At 38.0% G+C, this 20,112-nt stretch overlaps 2 protein-coding genes and 1 pseudogene across 6 annotated transcripts in view; 2 read left to right on the top strand and 1 right to left on the bottom strand.

Moving 5' to 3' along the window:
• ATR (ATR serine/threonine kinase) overlaps window positions 1-9,234 on the top strand; it is a 121,643-nt gene extending 112,409 nt beyond the window's left edge. For both annotated transcript variants that reach the window (XM_015131992.3, XM_015131991.3), the window contains 3 exons: window positions 935-1,086; window positions 4,666-4,771; window positions 8,872-9,234. In XM_015131992.3, coding sequence (XP_014987478.3) covers window positions 935-1,086; window positions 4,666-4,771; window positions 8,872-9,045 — 432 coding nt within the window. In that variant the 3' untranslated portion in view covers window positions 9,046-9,234. The remainder of the gene's footprint in view (window positions 1-934; window positions 1,087-4,665; window positions 4,772-8,871) is intronic.
• Window positions 5,852-8,507, bottom strand: LOC114676109 (eukaryotic translation initiation factor 2-alpha kinase 1-like; annotated as a pseudogene).
• Window positions 9,235-10,427: 1,193 nt separating the features above from the next.
• Window positions 10,428-20,112, top strand: part of XRN1 (5'-3' exoribonuclease 1) — a 135,354-nt gene continuing 125,669 nt past the window's right edge. For all 4 annotated transcript variants that reach the window (XM_077991544.1, XM_001112305.4, XM_015131995.3 and 1 more), the window contains exons 1-2: window positions 10,428-10,598; window positions 19,545-19,777. In XM_077991544.1, the coding sequence (XP_077847670.1) occupies window positions 10,524-10,598; window positions 19,545-19,777 (308 nt within the window). In that variant the 5' untranslated portion in view covers window positions 10,428-10,523. The remainder of the gene's footprint in view (window positions 10,599-19,544; window positions 19,778-20,112) is intronic.

The following is a 20,112-nucleotide window of genomic DNA, read 5'->3' as shown; positions in this document are numbered from 1 at the left end:
ATGTGAATATGGGCAGATCAGTTCATTTTACTGAGACTCAGTTTTAGAGAGACAGAGTAGTTTAATATGATAGTTTCCAATTCTAGCAACATATCAGAATTATCCAATAATTTTAAAAAAATTTATAGATACCCAGGAGATTCAGATTCTGTAGATCCAGAGTGGGGCCTGGGAATAAATTGAGGCAATTGGACCCATCTTTAAGGCCCCCTACAATTTTCCAGTACTAGAATCCCGCAGGGCAGACTGGTAGGTTAGCGCACTATTTTCTTCACCTCCATCATCTACAGATTGCGTTGTGTTGTCACAAGAAATCAAGAAAGATCATAGATCCAACTGAGAACAAATCAGAGATAAAACACTGGCATGGGTTAAACCATACAAGAGAGGAATTTAGGGTAACTGATTGGAGGGATGAAAAGTCCCTAGAAAAGGCAGATTAGAGGATAGCAGAAAATGAACAACTGGACTTCATTATATGACATGTTTTATTTCCTTTATGAGGGGATGTAAGCATCTGACCCTTGGCTGCTTCTCATCTCTTGTCTTAAGATGAAAGTGTTAAAGAAAAATAGAAATATATGAGAATATTTGTATTTCATATTATTCAAGAAAGACAAAGAAAATATGAGACTAAATATTGAATGCACAAACTTTATCTGTAATATTGTTTATTCACTGTACTAAACTCAGTGAAAGGTAATCCACTTATCTCCTAGATCTTATCCAAGATCAAGTATGGTTTCAGTTCTATAAAAGCAAAGGCAGAGAGCTACATGGCTCCTTCATGTTACAAACCTCTAATGTAATTACAACATAAATATTTTGAAGGTATTTTTGCTCTTTGTTGAAAGAATCTGGACATGAAGTTCTCTGAGTAAAGATTTTTAAATTCCAACATTGTTAGTTTGTAACAAAATGTATTGTTTCTAAGGGAGAAACCTTTGAAGTTCCAGAAATTGTACCATTTCGCCTGACTCATAATATGGTTAATGGAATGGGTCCTATGGGAACAGAGGGTCTTTTTCGAAGAGCATGTGAAGTTACAATGAGGCTTATGCGTGATCAGCGAGAGCCTTTAATGAGGTAATCATCTATACTTTGTAAATAATTTAACAGTAACCTTGAATATAATTATTGGCCCCTACATATGTTTGTTTTTATATGGGAACCACTTTGCACTGACTGAAATAGTTTTTTTAAATAATAGCTTTATGCAGATATAATTTACATACCATAAATTCACCCTTTTAAAGGTACATAATTAAATGGTTTTTAGTATAGTCACAAGATTGTGCAACCATTACCACTATCTAATTTTAAAACATTTTCATCAGCCCAAAAAGAAATTCCACAGGCATTAGCAGTCACTCCTGATTCCTTCGCCCTCCCACTCCTGCTATCTACTTGTAACCACTCAGATATAATATTCTCTGTCTCTATGGATTTACCTGTTCAGGACATTTCATATAAATGGAATCATCTAATATGTGGCCTTTCATGTTTGTCTTCTTTCACTTAACGTAATATTTTCAGTGTTCATCATGTATCAGTATTTCATTGTTTTTTTATTGCCAAATGGTATCCTGTTACATGGATATACTATATTTTCTTTTTCTGTTCATCAGTTAAGAGACATTTAGATTGTTTCCACCTTTTTTGTATTATAAATAGTTTGGCTGTGAACATTGTGCACAAGTTTTATGTGGACATTTGTTTTCGGTTCTCTTGCGTATACCTGGGAGTGGAATTGCTGGGTCATATGTTAAATGCTATACTTAACGTTTTGAAGAACTCTCAAATCATTTTCCAAAGCAGTTGTAACAATTTATAATCCCACTAGTAATGCATGTGGGTTTCAATTTCTCTACATCTTTTCTAACACTGGTTATTGTCTGCCTTTTTATTTTCCCCATTCTAGGGATGTGAAGTTGTATCTCATTGTGGTTTTAATTTGCATTTCCCTAATGACCAGTGATGGTGCGCATCTTTTCATGTGTTTGTTGGCCATTTGTAGATCATCTTTGGACAAATGTCTATTGAAATCCTTGGCCCACTTTTAAATTGGGTTGTCTTTTTATTCTTTTTATTTTTTTTCCTTTGAGACAGGGTTTTGCTGTCACCCAGTCTGGAGTGCAGTGGCATGATCTCGGTTCACTGCAACATCTACCTCCTGGGTTCAAACGATTCTCAAGCCTCAGCTTCCTAAGTAGCTGGGACAGCATGTGCGCATGAGCCACCATGTCTGGCTAATTCTTGCGTTTTTAGTAGAGTTTGGGTTTTACCATGTTGGCCAGGCTGGTCTTAAACTCCTGACTTCAGGTGATCCTCCTGCCTTGGCCTCCCAAAGTGCTGGGATTATAGGCATGAGCCACCATGCCTGGCCTATTCTTGAGTTGTAAGAGTTTGTTTGTTTGAGACAGTCACCCAGGCTGGAGTGCAGTAACATGATCTCCACTCACCGCAACCTCCGCTTCCTGGGTTCAAGCGATTTCCCTGCCTCAGCCTCCCCAGCAGAGAAGGGGTTTTGCCATGTTGCCCAAACGGGTCTCGAACTCATAAGCTCAAGCCATCCACCCGCCTCAGCCTCCCAAAGTGCTGGGATTACAGGCATGAGCCACCCTGCCCAGCCAAGTTGCAAGAGTTCTTTACACATTTTGGATACAAGGCCTTTATAAGATATGATTTTCAAATATTTTCTTCCATCTGTGGGTTGTCTCTTCTCTTTCTTTGATGATGGCCTTTGAAACATAAAAGTTTTAAATTTTGATGCAGTCTAATTTGGTTTTTTTCTTCTGGTTATTTTTGGTGTTTCTGGTGTCATATCTAAGAAACGATTCCCTAATCCAAAGCCATGAAGATTTATACCTATGTGTTCTTCTAAGTATTTTTGACTTTTAGCTCTGCTATTTAGAACTTTTATCTGTCTTCAGTTATTTTGTATATATGGTGTAAGGCAGGGGTCCATATTCATTTTTTTTGCATGTGCATATCCATTTGTCCTAGCACCATTTTTTGAAAAGAATATTTTCCCCCTCATTTAATTATCTTGGCTTTTTTGTTGAAATGGTCAATTGATTTTCAGCCATATTCTATTGATCTATATGCCTAACCTTACGCTAACAACACAGTATTTTGATTATTGTACCTTTGTCGTAAATTTTGAAATCAGAAAGTGTGAGTGCTCCAACTTTGCTTTTTTCCCCCAAGATCATTTAGCTATTATGGGTCCCTTGTATTTCCATATTAATTTTAAAATCAGTTTGGATTTTGATAGGAATGACATTGAATTTGTAAATCAATTAGGGAGTATTGCTGTCTTAACCATATTAAGTCTTCTGATCCATGAACATGGAAGGTTTTTCCATTTATTTGAATTTTATTTTTTTCATCAATGTTTTGTGGTTTTTAGGGTCAAGTCTTATATTTAACTTTTTAAAACTGTATTCCTAAGTATTTTATTCCTTTTGGTTTTATTCTAAATGGAATCTTTCTTAATTTCATTTTTGGATTGTTCATTGCTAGTGTATAGATATACAATTGATATTTATATATTGATATTGTATCTTACAATCTGCTGAATTCAAGTATTAGTTCTAATAATTATTTTTGTGACTTCCTTAAGATTTTCTCTCCGCAACAACATGTCATCTGCAGATATAGTTTTCCTTCTTCCTTTCTAATATCAATGCCTTTTATTTCTTTTTCTTGCCTACTTGCCCTAGCTAAATCAATGTCGAATAGACATGCTAGAAGTGGACATCCTTGTCTTGTTCCTGATCTTAGGGGTACAGCAGTCAGTCTTTGACCTTTAAGTATGAAGTTAGCTGTGGGAAACAGATTGTTTGAAAGGACCTTTAAAGCTTATTTATTCACCTTCATTATTTAAAAGCTGTCTATTAGACATTATGGTAGAATACTGGTTAGTTGGACATATGCAAAAGCAAATTCTCTGAAATAGGAAGTATATCATAACTAGTTAGAGGTTTATTGCAGTAACCCAGGAAAGGATGATGGTGTACTGGATAGTATCACGGCAGCAGAGACGGAGATAAGTGAAGAGATTCCAAAGAGATTTAGGAGGTGTAATTGCATGTTAGAGGAAGACGGGGCAAGGATGATTCCTAGATTTTTGTCTAGGTGGATGATGATTTGGGGAATACGGAGAAATAGTTGGGAAAAGGTAATGAATTTTATTTTGGAGATACTGAGTTTGAGGTGCTTGGAACATATCCAACTGGGTATTTCCCATAAGTAATTGGATTTTATGTTTAGAGTGCAGAAAAAAAGGTCTGGGCTAGATCTCTATGGTAGCTATAGATGTTATATGGTTATTGAAGACATGGTAAGGGATAAAACTCCTTCATTCAACATATAGGCATTTACCAGTTCACAGTATACACTTAGAGATGGCACATAGAACTCATCTTACTCTATTCTCCAAAACACCTCTGACTCTCCTCTATCTTGCCTTTTTTCCTGCCTTCCCTTCTCTTACCCTCCCCTCACACCAAAACAGAAATTTCACATAACTTAATGAAGAGGTAGTAATGTGCATTATAAGAGTATTACCATTAGCTTCTTATCCTTCACTTAAATATTGATGTTAGCAAGATTTCTTCGTGCAAAGGTAACATCCTACCCCAATATTTGTTTCAATTTTAGTGTCTTAAAGACTTTTCTACATGATCCTCTTGTGGAGTGGAGTAAACCAGTGAAAGGGCATTCCAAAGCACCACTGAATGAAACTGGAGAAGTTGTCAACGAAAAGGTTAGTAGAAGGTATAGCTTGATACGGGCTGTAGTCTTCATCTCTACAAATGAACTTGATATGCAGCTATAGTTCTCATCTCTATGCATGAGAACTGCTTGGAAATACTGTTAGTGACTATTGATTACTCTGAAATCTAGTTCTCTAGTATCACAATGCCATAAGTTTTCTTTTTGTCACTAATGTTAACAGTATTCTCATTTGTATAATAAAACTGTTCATGGCACACTTGTTTAACCATAGACAATTCACAGTTATGAGATATAGTAGGAAAAACTTAAGTACAAATTGCCTGAACTTACAGAACAACAGGTCTGAGCTTTAATATCATACGAGTATATCACAAGCTATGTTAACAAATGCAGCAATTCACTTCTTACTTAGTTGAAGCTGCAAAGCTTGCAGATAGTTTTGTTGTTGTTGTTGTTGTTGTTGAGACAAAGTCTTGCTCTGTCATCCAGGCTGGAGCACGGTGGCACGATCTTGGCTCACTGCAACGTCTGCCTCCCCTGTTCAAGCAGTTCTCCTGCCTTAGCCTCCCAAATAGCTGGGACTACAAGCATGCACCACCACAGCTGGCTAATTATTATATTTTTAGTAGAGATGGGTTTCACCGTCTTGGCTAGGCTGGTCTTGAACCCCTGGTCTCAAGTGATCCACCCACCTCAGCATCCCAAAATGCAGGGATTATAGGCATAAGCCACTGCACCTAGCTCAGATAGTTGTTTTTAATAAGTTAGAATAAACTGAGGATTATTTTTGGTGGGGAGGCCACTCTTACATCTTTAACAAGTCTTGGCCAGGCGCGGTGGCTCAAGCCTGTAATCCCAGCACTTTGGGAGGCCGAGACAGGCGGATCACGAGGTCAGGAAATTGAGACCATCCTGGCTAACATGGTGAAACCCCATCTATTTCCAAAAAAAAACCAAAAAACTAGCCGGGCGAGGTGGCGGGCGCCTGTAGTCCGAGCCACTCGGGAGGCTAAGGCAGGAGAATGGCGTAAACCCGGGAGGCGGAGCTTGCGGTGAGCTGAGGTCTGGCCACTGCACTTCAGCCTGGGCGACAGAGCAAGACTCTGTCTCAAAAAAAAAAAAAAGTCTTATACAGGCTTACTAAATACAATGAATTATACCAACTATACTCTAATAAAGATTAAAAATTTACATTCCGGTTAACTACCTTAAGAGTTTAAATCCACTTTCATCCCACTGATATAGCTTGAGGAAGGCTAGACCCGTACGCCCCCATCCTTCATGTCATCCTTAACCCTTTGTCTTGAGAAAGGAGGTTTAGCTGCTTCTTTAGTTCTTCAATTTCTTTTTCTTGCTCTATTATCTTCATCTGTAGGGTGAGATTAATATTTCCAGAATTTTGGAAAAGTTCACTGTAGCAGTTGAAGAGCAGATGGTCTCTGGGACATGTTCCTTTTCATTAAGTGCTAGATATACTTGGCTTGTAGTGGATACCTTTTACTGAGGGATTCCAGTATCTGACCAGTTCTTGAACCTGTTAAAACTTCTGCTTGCTCCATTTCTGTTCTAAACAGCTGAAAGAGCTCTAGCAGAATCAGACTCAAGCTATATACATATCTAACTGGACAAAGCCAGCCCTGGTCTCTACAAATAGTTTTTTTTTAATTAGCCGGGTACAGTGGCACACTGCTGTAGTCCCAGCTACTTGGGAGGCTGAGGTGGGAGGATCACTTGACCCCAGGAGTTGGAGGCTGCTGTGAGTTATGATGACCCCACTGCACTCCAGCCTGGGCAAGAGTGAGACCCTTGGCATCATACTCAGATCCTTCCAACTGTTGGGATGAAGTGTACAGAAAAGTGCCCACTCTGGATATATGTGTTGGTGTACTGTTTCCGTTTCTATTGGTCCAGTCTGTGTTCTTTTGTTTTTGGGTTTTTTTTGTTTTTGTTTTTGTTTTTGTTTTTGAGACGGAGTCTCGCTTTGTCACCCAGGCTAGAGTGCAGTGGCCGGATCTCAGCTCACTGCAAACTCCGCCTCCCAGGTTCACGCCATTCTCCTGCCTCAGCCTCCCACATAGCTGGGACTACAGGCGCCCGCCACCTCGCCCAGCTAGTTTTTTGTATTTTTAGTAGAGACGGCGTTTCACCATGTTAGCCAGGATGGTCTCGATCTCCTGACCTCGTGATCCGCCCGTCTCGGCCTCCCAAAGTGCTGGGATTACAGGCTTGAGCCACCGCGCCCGGCCGTCTGTGTTCTTTTGTAAGATGTCTGGGCAAGCCAGACCAAAGTCTCCTATTTTTACTTGCTGATCAGAGCCATGAAGAAAAATATTTCTAGGCTTCAGATCTCTGTTTACAATTCCCATGTTATGTATGTAAAACACACCTTCCACTAATTCTTGAATATTTTTTGTTGCAACACTGGCCATAAGGACAAGCAAACTTATCCACACACTCTTGGCCCTGTTTGTTTCTCTCGGCTAGCCAGTCCCACAGGTGGAGTTGCACACCTGCATCTGGATGTGCAGCATCAGGTGGTACTGCACCTCTATCCCCAACAAGTTGAAGTTTTCTTTGGAAGATTCCTCAGTGGATGTGAAATTCTCCTCTTGGAGGGAATTACAGCTGAGCAGCCGGGGCTGTTCCACAACTGACCTGGTGGACAAACCCGCCAAGCCATTTTCCAGGAGCTCCAGGGATGATTCAAATTCACTGGTGTCTCTTAAGATGGAATTGATGGTATAGTTCACCAGCTTGTTATTCTGAGTGTCAGATTCTCAAAAGGGTTTTTCTTTTCTGAGGTGAGCTTAGTGAAGATAATGGATGAGCTGCTACTTTCACCATTTTTAATACCGTATTGGTATCTCTCCTCTGCTTGGTCGGAGAACACTTCCAGAAATGGCAACTGAATGGAAGCTCTATCTGCTTGTGGTTGGATCACTTGAACATGTTCTGTCCACGCAGTGTGATAACCAATGATATTAGGGTGCTGGACTGCCAGCACCTTCATTCCTCATAGTTCCTTCATGCAATCTTAGTTGCACCCTTAATCAGAATTTTTTAAATTGCATAATACTGACCATCTAATTTATTCCTGACCTTGTATACTCTTCCATATCCACCTTTTCCTAAGATGGCAAGTTTTTCAAATTCATTTAAGTAACATGAAGTTTGTGCTTCAAAGGCTACTTCCCTTGATCTGATTTTTCTGGATATGAGAAATAGTCTCACAAGGATCCTGATGAACTCTCTCTTTAGTGGACTTCATTAAGTGAGTAATAGCTCTGTGGTGATGTAGTCTCAATGAGCTAAACTCGTCACAAGTGAAAGAACACAGCAGACCCATTAGGATAAAGGTCTGGCAAAGTAACTTAAACACCTGTGTTAACTGGGTTTGGTTCATGCACATGGCTCAAGTGCTTCACCAAAGAAATAAGCAGGAGCTGGTTTGCAACTGCATAAAGGAAAAGTTGGCTGTTGTAGGGGTTCTTTTAAACACCTGGAGTTCTGCTGGAACATAAGTCACATTTGGAGTCCAGGCTCTTGGCGGAAAAGTCGATGGCAGACAGCACAGCAACAGCCCCCATCCCGTGGCCCTCCTCTTTGCATTCGCGGGCTGCAGCCCAGCCCACCGGCCCACCCAGCACCACCTCCAAGAATTATTCTTATAATAACTTTATTCTTCCTTTTGCATTCAGATATGCTTAAGAAATTGTACAGTTCCAAGTAGCTCACTTAGAACACCCATTTGTGTGTACTAACATCATGTAAATATTAGGCAGTAGATCATTGTTATTCAAATATTCATTCAAATGTTTAAGTACTAAACACTTCCAAAGCAGATTTTAAAAATTATTTTTCTAGAATTGTAATGTGTAAATAATTCCCTGATATTTCACGTAGTCCAGAAACATGTCCAAGCAGTTGATGTTGAATCAATCTTGCAGGCCTCAAAATCAGTATCACAAGTTAACTGTATTTGTTCGCTTCTTTTCCTGTATTTGCTCTTACAAAAGGGGTATTGGTCAGTAAAATGGTACTAACATTTATTAAATGTCAAAATATAAAGAAAGGTAGAAATTCCGAATTATCAACATCTGTTTTTGGTTTTATATTTCTTCTTTTTAGGCCAAGACCCATGTTCTTGACATTGAGCAGCGACTACAAGGTGTAATCAAGACTCGAAATAGAGTGACAGGACTGCCATTATCTATTGAAGGACATGTGCATTACCTTATACAAGAAGCTACTGATGAAAACTTACTATGCCAGATGTATCTTGGTTGGACCCCATATATGTGAAATGAAATTATGTAAAAGAATATGTTAATCTAAAAGTAATGCATTTGGTATGAATCTGTGGTTGTATCTGTTCAATTCTAAAGTACAATATAAATTTACGTTCTCAGAGCAACTGTTATTTCTCTCTGATCATTAATTATATGTAAAATAACATTCAGTTATTAAGAAATAAACTGCTTTCTTAATACATACTGTGCATTATAATTGGAGAAATGGAATATCATGTGTTCTTATGGTCAAAAACTGTATTTGCAAGAAACAAGCCTAACCTAATTTCATTTTACAACTTCTATTGATTTCCTTTTAAAAGTCCTAGCTACTGTAAGGATTCACTTGAAGAACAAAATTATATGGAATAAATACCGTGGGCAAGGCATTGCGCCAGCCTTGTGCATAGAGTTACCCTCTCCTGCCCTCCAAGAAGTGACAGTCTAGTAAGAGAGATATATAAATATAAATATAAATATAAATAGCATATCATTAAGTTCACTTAATGTAACTTTGTTTTAAAGTGTGATAGGGAAAAAATATAAGCCAAGAAGCGTGAATATGAGAACAAAATAAACATTCTGTAATTTGTATGATGCTGCCATACTGCAGTCCCAGAATGCAGAATCCAGTGGTCATGAAAGACAGCGATACTTAGCATTTCCTGAGATCTTAAAATCCAAAAAGTATTAAATGTTTAAGGTTTTTCTGTAAGTTTTCGTTCAGAAGACTTAAATACAAAGTAACGAGGTTACTACATTCAAATAAGTGGAAAACTCTTACATTTAAAACTGATAATTTCACTTAAATTGACAGAACTCTCCTTTGTTGTCCGGTTGAAAGTGTGATGGAGAAAAATATGATAAACGCGGACGCATGAATGTAAAAACTAAACATTAAATGATTTCGTATCCAAGGTCTTATGTTAACAGTTGCGGGGGACGGGTACTTGGGAAATTTTTGAACAATTTGGAAAAGAACGTTTTTAAAAAAACTTTACCGTGGGTTTAAATTCCTCAGAGAAAAAAATTCTTGGCAAAACAAACTAAGCCAAATAAATCATCATTCCAAATCTGTTTGAAAAATACTGAGATTAGCAACCCTAGGAGACAGAAGCGTAACAAAAATCAGTGTTCGATACCCTTCCCACACCTTCGTGCGGTTTTTATGCCAATTCCAAATCCACTTAGAAAGCATAGCTCTATCCTGGGGCATTTTCGCACCTACGTGGAAGCACACGAGCAAAACTCCGCAGATCCCCCGACCGTCACTGACCAGTACCGCGGCCCCGGCTGCGCGAGGCCAGGCGGGCTAAGCCCCGCCCCTGGGACGGCCTCGGATCCTGCCGCTCTAGGCCCAGCGGGCGCTCTCTATGGTCGGCCGGGCGGTGTGTTGTCATCCGCGGAGCGACGGCCGGAGGCGGCGGCGGAGCCCCGGCGGGGCGTTTGGTTTCGGTTTGGCCGTGACTGGGATTAGTGTTGACGGTCGAAATGGGAGTCCCCAAGTTTTACCGATGGATCTCAGAGCGGTATCCCTGCCTCAGCGAAGTGGTGAAAGAGCATCAGGTGGGTGAGCGAGGGGCAACGGCTCAGAAGGCCGAGGACCCGGGGCTCAGCGGCCCTCTCCACCCTGGAGCTGCGGCTTTCGGGCCACCTCTTTCCCCTTGTCGTCTGGACGATAAGTGGCATAGGGAGGGGGACGGAAGGTTTGAGGACGCCCGGATGAGCCGAAAGGGGCCAAGGAGGCAGGTTGCTGTGTGTGGACAGAGCCATTGGGTTCACGGCCGCTCTGACAGCTCCTGCTTCGGCTGGTCCTTCCGCGATTCCGAAATGAAGTCCTGGGAAAGAACGCTTTTACCGTTCTCCTGTTTCCTCTCGGGAACCTGCAAGTTGCCTTTTTCTTACAGAGGCTGCGAAGCTGGGGTGGGTGTCCTCGTAGATTCCCCCATCCCACCCAGAGCGGCAGACCCACGTACAAACAATAACAGCCGCCTCCACACGCAGTCACCTTGTTTACTTTACCTGATCTAGAGCGCTGCCCACCCGCCCCCCGGCGCCTAGACTTTCCGACGTGGCTGACGGTTCATATTGATGATGCCTTTTGTTACTTTCTGTTATCTCAAAAGCACCACCAATCCCCCGTTGCCAAAACAAAAACTCTTGGGCGGGCTGGGGAGTGAGGCGTAGGACCTTTTATTTGGAGGCCTTGCTGTGTGACAGAGGGGGGTGGGAAACGAATTGATAGAACATTAATACTACTAATAATATTTGGCATGTACTGACCCCAGGGCAACGTTAGTGTTTAGATTCCAAAAACGTAGTTTATATATTGGAACTGTGGAAAGAGAGGAGAAAGCAGCCCTCTATTAGGTAAACTAGACTTTGGGTAATACTTTGGTGTTTGTCACATTTAATGAATTTGATAGATCTCTTGTCTGATGTTTTACAGAAAAAAAAATAAGTTTGAAATTTGTGTAGCTGATTGAATCAGTCGTGATGGGTAGTATTGTAAATAGCCTATTAAATTGTGGTTTAATCGGTATTTACGAACATGAAGGTAGTTTACTTCTGGAAAGGATTTTTTGTTGCTGGATTCCAATCAGATTTGGTAGATGAGAAATAGACTACAAAAACTTTCCAAGGTTAGTTTATCTTGAATTTATTTGAAACTTTGATTGAGTTAGATTTAGAGAAGTATTTTTTTTCCCCCGGGGAGGGCTGAAAAGGAAACCAGTACATTGCAAAAATGGAGACAACCAACTTTGGCTTTTCTTGCATCCTTCAATGAGTACCTGTTATACATCAGTCACTTTATCTCTAAAGTGCAAAAATAATGCGATGGTTATTCGGGATGATTTAATACATAATTTATTCAGTAATATTTTTATTCTGTAGTCTGTGGCACAGAATTTGGTTTGGTGAAAATATCTTAGATTCTCTCCATACTGAGGAATTTTGTTACTGAAGAATGAAAATCTTTTTAATGCAGTTTTATGACATGGACACTAAAGATAGGTTTTGTGAAAGCTTTATATAGAAACTGGGAGGAGAATTATTTTTAAATTTCACTGTAAACAAATTTTAAAATTTGGTTCATCGTTGTGATGCCTTTCAAAAATGTTTGATTAAAAAGAGACCAAAGGGTTACCAGCTTCTCTGTTAAGTAGAACTTAAAGATGGTAATGCCTAATAAGTCACAGACATTGAAAAGCTAGTCCTGAGGGGAAAGGATAGGGAGAAGAAGTGAGTTATGGGAAGTCAGTGGTGTGGCCTCAGTAGCATAGGTTTTCAGTTTCTTTGAATCATCTTGTAAAAACAGAAAGAGAAACTAGAAACCAAAGTTTAAAATCCATAAAACAATTACAACAAACCATGTGACTTGCTATCGCCGTGAAACCCAAAACATAACTAGGTGAGGCAAACTATCAATAGTCTCTAGACACAGTTGATATTGACATCTCTGCAAAAGCGAGAAGGCAGCAATGGGACAACATCTGATGAACCTTAGAAAAGGAGAATTCCAGAATAGCCAACAGTATCGACTAAAAGACTATGCTGGCCAATTAGATAGCAGTAGCTCAGAGGTGTTTTATTCTCTCCATTATTGATTGGGTGAAGGTCTACCATAAGAAAGACCAATTAGGCAGGAGTAGTTTACCTCCTGTGAACACTCAAAACTGACTTGCCAAGGTGCCATTCTAGACCAGACCCCTAAGGAAAAGGGAGTGGTATAAAATCTTACGAAAATTTTATGCTGGGAGTGGAATAAAATTTTATGAAAGGGACAAAATAGAGACAAGAAGAGAAGGAGATAGTCCATAGAAAAGTGAGGCAAAGTCATAGAATCAAGAAATCTTAGAAAACCACAGAGCAAACCCATGTATTTTTTAACACTGCCCAGAAACAGCTTTGTGAACTTATATTCCCTGAACCTACTCATTCTAAAAGTTCAAGAAAATTAAATTCACATAAAAATGAGTTACAGAAATGTATTGAGATCAAATCACAAAGTTATTATACGAGAAAAAGGGACAGAATATCTCTCCAGACATAAAAACTTGCAGTGAAACAAATGCACACAAAATAGACCAAAATTATAACCACAACTGTTATCTATTTCACAATGAGTTAAAAGGCATTAAGAAAATGACATGAGACATGAAAGAACAACATATATCAATTATGAAGATGTGGGAATGAGATGACAGAGAAAATTAGAAGTAAATGAAAAAAAGAATTTCAGAGCTGAAGCCTCAAATAGAAACAAGACAAGAGCAAAAGATGCCATTTAAGAAAACAATCGGCGGTGGAAAGATGACATTTTAAAAAATAAAGTAGATTTAAAAGATTCAAGAAAAAGTAACAATAAGAAAGATGAGCAAAGAAGACAAATAATAGAGGCGCCTGAAAAAGAAAAAAAACAAAGCAGCATAACAGAATGAGTACTCAGTAAATATTTTTTGAGTGAATTAATTTATTAGCTATAGCATATAGCATATAAAATGTATATAGAAATGCATATTAAAATAGACATGATAGTATGTTGTAAAACGGTATTTTTTTAAAAAATGAAATGAAGCCTGGGATTTTTTATTTTGTTTATTTTTTATTTTTGTGATACATAGTAAATGTATGTATTTATGGGGTTCATGAGATGTTTTCATACAGGCAGGCAGTGTGTAATAATCACATCATGGAGAATGGAGAATCCATCCCCTCAAGTATTTATCCTTTGTGTTACAATCTAATTATACTCTTTTAGTTGTTTTTAAATTATTGGCTATAGTCACCCTGTTGTGCTATCACATAGTAGGTCTTATTCATTCTTTTTTTTTATTTTTTATTTTGGATACAAGGTCGTGCTCTGTCACCCCCGCTGGAGTACAGTGGTGCAATCTTGGCTCACTGCAACCCCTACCTCCCCGGTTCAAGCGATTCTTGTGCCTCAGTAGCATAGGTTTTCAGTTTCTTTGAATCATCTTGTAAAAACAGAAAGAGAAACTAGAAACCAAAGTTTTTGTATAGAAACTGGGAGGAGAATTAATTTTAAATTTCACTGTAAATAAATTTTGAAATTTGGTTCATCGTTGTGATGCCTTTCAAAAATATTTGATTAAAAAGAGACAAACGGCATGTGCCACCACACCGAGCTAATTTTTGTGTTTTTGGTAGACATGGAGTTTCGCTGTGTTGGCCAGGTTCTTCTCCAACTCCTGGTGGCCTCAAGTCATCCGCCCACCTTAGCCTCCCAAAGTGTTTGAATTACAGGCATGAGCCACCGTGCCTGGCCTGTGTTTTTTTGTTTTGTTTTAATTTAAATCTTTTTAAAAATAGAGATGGGGTTTTGCCATGTTGCCCACGCTGGTCTTAAACTACTGGGCTCAAGTGATCTGCCCGCCTCGGCCTCCCAAAGTGCTGGGATTATAGGTGTGAGCCACCGCACCCAGCCTAGGTCTTATTCATTCTTTCAGTTTTTCTTTTATACCCATTAACCTTTCCCACCTCTCCCCTGACTCCCCCACTACCCTTCCCAGCCTCTAGGAACCATCTTTCTATTCTCTATGTCCATGAGTTCTACTGTTTTGATTTTTAGATCCCATTAATAAGTGAGAACATGCAATGTTTGTCTTTCTGTGCTGGACTTATTTTACTTGACATAATGATTGCCATTTCCACCCATGTGGTTGCAGATGACAGGCTCTCATTCCTTCTTATGGCTGAATAGTACTCCATTGTATATATGTACCACATTTTCTTTATCCGTTCATTTGTTGATGGACACTTAGGTTGCTTCCAAATCTTGGCTATTGTGAACAGTACAGCAACAAACAAAAGAGTGCAGATATCTCTGCGATATACTGGTTTCCTCTCTTTGGGTTATATTAACACAGCAGTGGGATTGCTGGGATCATATGGTAGCTCTATTGTTTAGTTTTTTGAGGAACCTTCAAACTGTTCTTCATAGTGGTTGTACTAAATACATTCCTGCCAACAGTGTATGAGGGTCCCCTTTTCTCCACATCCTTGCTAGCATTTGTTGTTGCCTGTTTTTTGAATATAAGTCATTTTAACTGGGGTAAGATGATATCTCATTGTAGTTTTGATTTGCATTTCTCTGATGATCAGTGATGTTGATCACCTTGTCATGTGTCTGTCATTTGTATATCCTTTTTTGAGAAATGTCTGTTCAGATCTTTTGCCCATTTTTTATTGGATTATTAGATTTTGTCCTATAGAGTTATTGGAGCTCGTTCTATATTCTGATTATTAACCCCTTGTCAGGTGAGTAGTTTGCAAATACATTTCTCCCATTCCGTGGGTTGTCTCTTCACTTTGCTGATTGTTTTCTTTGCTGTACAGAAGCTTTTTAACTTAATGGGATCCGATTTCTCCATTTTTGCTTTAGTTTCCTACGCTTGTGGGATATTACTTGAGACATTTTTGCCCAGACCAATATCCTAGAGATTTTCTTCAATGTTTTCTTGTAGTAGCTTGTAAAGATACATAGAAATAGGAAAGAATATACAGTCGGTGGGGAAAACAGTGGCCAAATCATGCAGGACCTTTTATGCTATTAAGGATTTGTAGTATCTTGTGGGTTTAAGTGAGGAAGCAATGTGATCAGATTATGTTTTAGAAAAATAGCTAAACTGTGGTGAGAGAGGAAACTGGAAGCAAGCAGTTCTGTTGGGAAACTGAGGGTCATGGACCAGTGCAGGAGATCTGGGGATGGAGAACAGGATGAGATTACCTAAGACAGTGGAAATGGATAAGATGGTAAGATTCTAGAAACATTTTAGATGTTAAATTAAAAAGAAAAATACCTCAGTGACTAATTAGATATGGGATTGGAGAAGGCAGAAAGTATAAAATAACCTTGAAATTTCTCACTTGCAAATGTAATAACTGAGAAGAGAAACTACATTATCAGTAATCTCTTTGTATGGGAGCAAAATTCTACTATATGTTCTCACTTTATTCAACACATTGGCCAATGATTAATTATTCTTTGTCTTTTTTACTAATCTGAAACCTAAGAGAATTTTTCAAATATTTCTTTTCTAAAAGGAAAATTATAGTGGGGTATTTTTTAGATTATAAAGGTAATATATGCTCATTATTTTTTAAAAATCAGATAATGCAGAAAGATATAAAAACTATTACATAGTCTAGAGGAAAGTAAAAGCTTTCATCATCCATGGTTGACCACTAGTAACATCTTGTTTTTATATACTTCCTAACTTTTCTATGCAGATGTATATGTAAATAAATATTTCCTATAAATAGGATACTTTACCTGCTGTTTTATACCTTGCCTTTGTCACTTGATTATATATATAATGCACATTATTCCATGCCAAATATGAATCTGTTTCATAATTTGTAATTGCTGTGTTGAATTCCATTGTATAGATGTACCATTATCAGTTTTCTATTTCTATCTTTTCTGTACAATACTGCCATGAATATTTTATACTTATATCTTATCATATCTGATTATTTTTCAGAATAAATTTTCAGTAGTAGAAATCCTGGGTCAAAGATACACATGTTTCAAATTTTAATTCGTACTTTGTGGTTAGTTATGCCAATTTACATTCTAGTCCCATACTATTGGGTGTAAACCCCATTTCTGTTTTTCTAGCTCCACGACTTTTCTCCAAAATTAGAATGCTAAATATTTATCTTTTAAGGTTGTATAATTAAGTCAGATAATGAATATACATATTTAGCCCAATGTTTAATATCTAATAATTGCATAATAAATGCCAGCCATTGCTTTTAATAACATATGAAATATGTGCTTCCCCAAAGCCTTGTTAATACTGGGTAACATCAGTCTCTTTAATGTTTACTAATGTGGGGAAAATTATGTGTCCTTTCAATTAGAAATTTTGGATGGTGAACATCTTTTCATGTGCTTATTAGCCTTTTGTGTTTATTCTTTTCTGACTAGTTTTGCATTTTCTGTGATTACTTTAAAAATTTGCTCTTTTTTTTTTTTTTGAGACAGTCTCACTCTATTGCCAAGGCTGGAGTGCAGTGGCATGATCTCAGCTCACTAGAACCTCTGCCTCCCAGGTTCAAGCAATTCTCATGCCTCGGCCTTCTAAGTAGCTGGGATTCCAGGCACGCGCCACCACCCAGGCTAATTTTTGTATTTTTAGTAGAGACGGTTTCACTTTTTGGCCAGGCTGGACTTGAACTCCTGACCTCAAGTGATCTGTCTACCTTGGCCTCCCAAAGTGCTGGGATTACAGGTGTGAGCGACCGTGCCCAGCCAAAAATTTGCCCTTTTTCTTATATTTGAGAATTTTTTATGTGTTAGAGATGTTGACTTCTCATTTGCAAACATTTCCCTATGTTTTGTCATTTTTAATTGAATTATATATGGCACTTTTTAACCCTGTATATTTAAAACAATACATTTTTAGATAGCTAACTATACCATTTATTTGCTTTATGATTTCTGGCTTTTCCTACCCTAAGAGTTTCAAAATATGTGTATGTAATTTTTTTTGGTTACATTTCTCACAGTAAAATTTCTAATCCTTCTGGAATTTCTTTTGTTTTAGGGTAAGATGGAGTTTTATTTTTTATATACTGTATTTCCAATCAAACCATCTGTTTGATAATTTATCTAGGGAAAATTTCCTTTGATTCTTCTTTTTGTCTGTTTGTTTTATAGAGACAGGGTCTTACTCTGTCTCCCAGGCTGGAGTTTGGTGATGCAATCACCACTCACTGCAGCCTTGAACCTATGGGTTCAAAGATCCTCTCACCTCAGCCTCCCAAGTAGCTGGAACTACAGACACTTGCTGCCACACCCAGCTTACTCTTCTTTTTAATACTGTTCTTGGCCATTATTGCATATTTATTCTAGGAAAACTTTGGAATCGTTCTATAAAATGTAAAACATTCTATAAAATGTAAAATGTAAAAAAAAAAATTTTTTTTTTGATCAAGTCATTGGTGCTGAGGCCAGGCGCAGTGGCTCACACCTGTAGTAATCCCATCACTTTGGGAGGCCTGGGCAGGCAAATCGCTTGAGCTCGGGAATTCAAGACCAGCCTGGGCAACATCACTGGTATTTTTTCATACAAAATATATGAAAATTAATGTATGAAATTAGCATATGAAAAAGATATGAAATTAGTATGTGTGTTGGCATGTGTCAGTGGTCCCAGCTACACTGAAGCCTGAGGTGGGAGGATTGCTTGAGCTTGGGAGATGGAGGCTGCAGTGAGCCAAGATCGCACCACTGCACTCCAGCCTGGGTGACAGATCGAGACCTTGTCTCAAAAAATAAAAATAAAAATACCCCTGATGAACAGTCACACTGAGATTTTGATTGAGGTTTTCAGATTTCTTGGAACAAATAGTTAATCTTGAGTGCACTTTAAAAATCTTATGGTTACAGCTGTCGTTTCAGTTGAGCTTGTTACTCAGTAAGAACATTCTAGATGGTGTTCATTGGTTCAGAGACCAAAACTTTTTACTCCCAAAACTCAAAGGCATGCCATTTTCTCAATAGCAGGAAAATATATTGTTACCTGTACATGTTGTAAAACTTGAATTACTGTTTCAGAAGTGATTCTATTATGTTTATACAAGGAGAGCTCCTTATGTTTTTATGTTTGAAAATTCAAAGTAATTTACTTTAATGAATGTGTAAGGCAGACTCTATTCTAAGATTCTTTCATTACACTACAAAATATAACTCCTTAGTTGCACCCATTTCAGTTCCATCTTAATGTATGTTTGTTTCAGTAATGTTCCCCTTCCTCACACACATTTATTTTTTTTCTTTCTAAAAAAATTTTTGTTCCTGATGGGACCAAGAGTTCCAACACAAACGTTTAAATAGAGGAAAAACAAATGAGAGAGCCATTAAGATCTTATAAAAGCAGATGCTTGTTAGTCGGATTTTACAAACTATTAACCCACATATTACAAACAAGAAATCTGTTTTTCAGGTTTCAGTTTCATAAATTTCTTGGCATAATCTAACATTGTAAAAATTAATATAACCAATCAGTGACTGTTTCAATGAAACTAAGTATACAATTAGGCTTTACATCATATGTTAAACCTTTCGATAACCATGTAGAAACAGCCTTTTGATGTAAATGGGCTTTTTGTTACCCATTATAGAGGAAATTGAGGTCTTGAGGAGTTAATGTCAAATGGTAGGAAGGAACTAAACTAATATTTTGAGTACCAAATGAACCAAGCACTTTATTTGGTGTTTTCTTGGAGCATATTATTTTGAATAAGTAGATTATTTCCTGACAGTAAATTTGATCAAGTCATTGGTGCATTGTATATAACCAAATTTGTCACCATATTACCAATTCTTTACTTTTTTAATTCATCTGTGATTGTTTGCTCGGTTTTTATATAGTAGAATACACAAATCCTTCTTTTTATAATTGAATAATCACTTTTCCCTGCTGCTTATCTGTAGTTGATTAAAATAAATTATCTCAAGCATTTTTCTTTGTTTTTCAGATTCCTGAATTTGACAACTTGTACCTGGATATGAATGGAATTATACATCAGTGCTCCCATCCTAATGATGATGATGTTCACTTTAGAATTTCAGATGATAAAATCTTTACTGATATTTTTCACTACCTGGAGGTGTTGTTTCGCATTATTAAACCCAGGAAAGTGTTCTTTATGGCTGTCGATGGTGTGGCTCCTCGAGCAAAAATGAACCAGCAGCGTGGGAGGCGTTTTAGGTAAAACATTTATGTTTTATTTTGGAATATTATTTAGCTTAGTAAAAATACATTATTGTAAAGATAATTGATTTAACACAATCTTCTGTTCATGTTTATTTTCTGCGTAAACTCCCCCAGAAATGGAAATATCTCAGTTTCATATTTTACCAGTCAAGTAATGAGTTAGGAACGCAGTGAGATATCCTTTCTCAAAACATATGTTGGAGGTTCTTTTGTTTGTTTGTTTCTTTCTTTGTTGAAACAGAATCTCACTCTTATCACCCGGGCTGGAGTGCAGTGGTACAGTCTTAGCTCACTGTAACCTGTATCTCCCCAGTTCAAGTGATTATCGG

This window comes from Macaca mulatta, chromosome 2 (genome assembly GCF_049350105.2).
Source record: "Macaca mulatta isolate MMU2019108-1 chromosome 2, T2T-MMU8v2.0, whole genome shotgun sequence".
Lineage (NCBI taxonomy): Eukaryota > Metazoa > Chordata > Mammalia > Primates > Cercopithecidae > Macaca > Macaca mulatta.
This window is presented reverse-complemented; position numbering and strand designations above follow the sequence as displayed.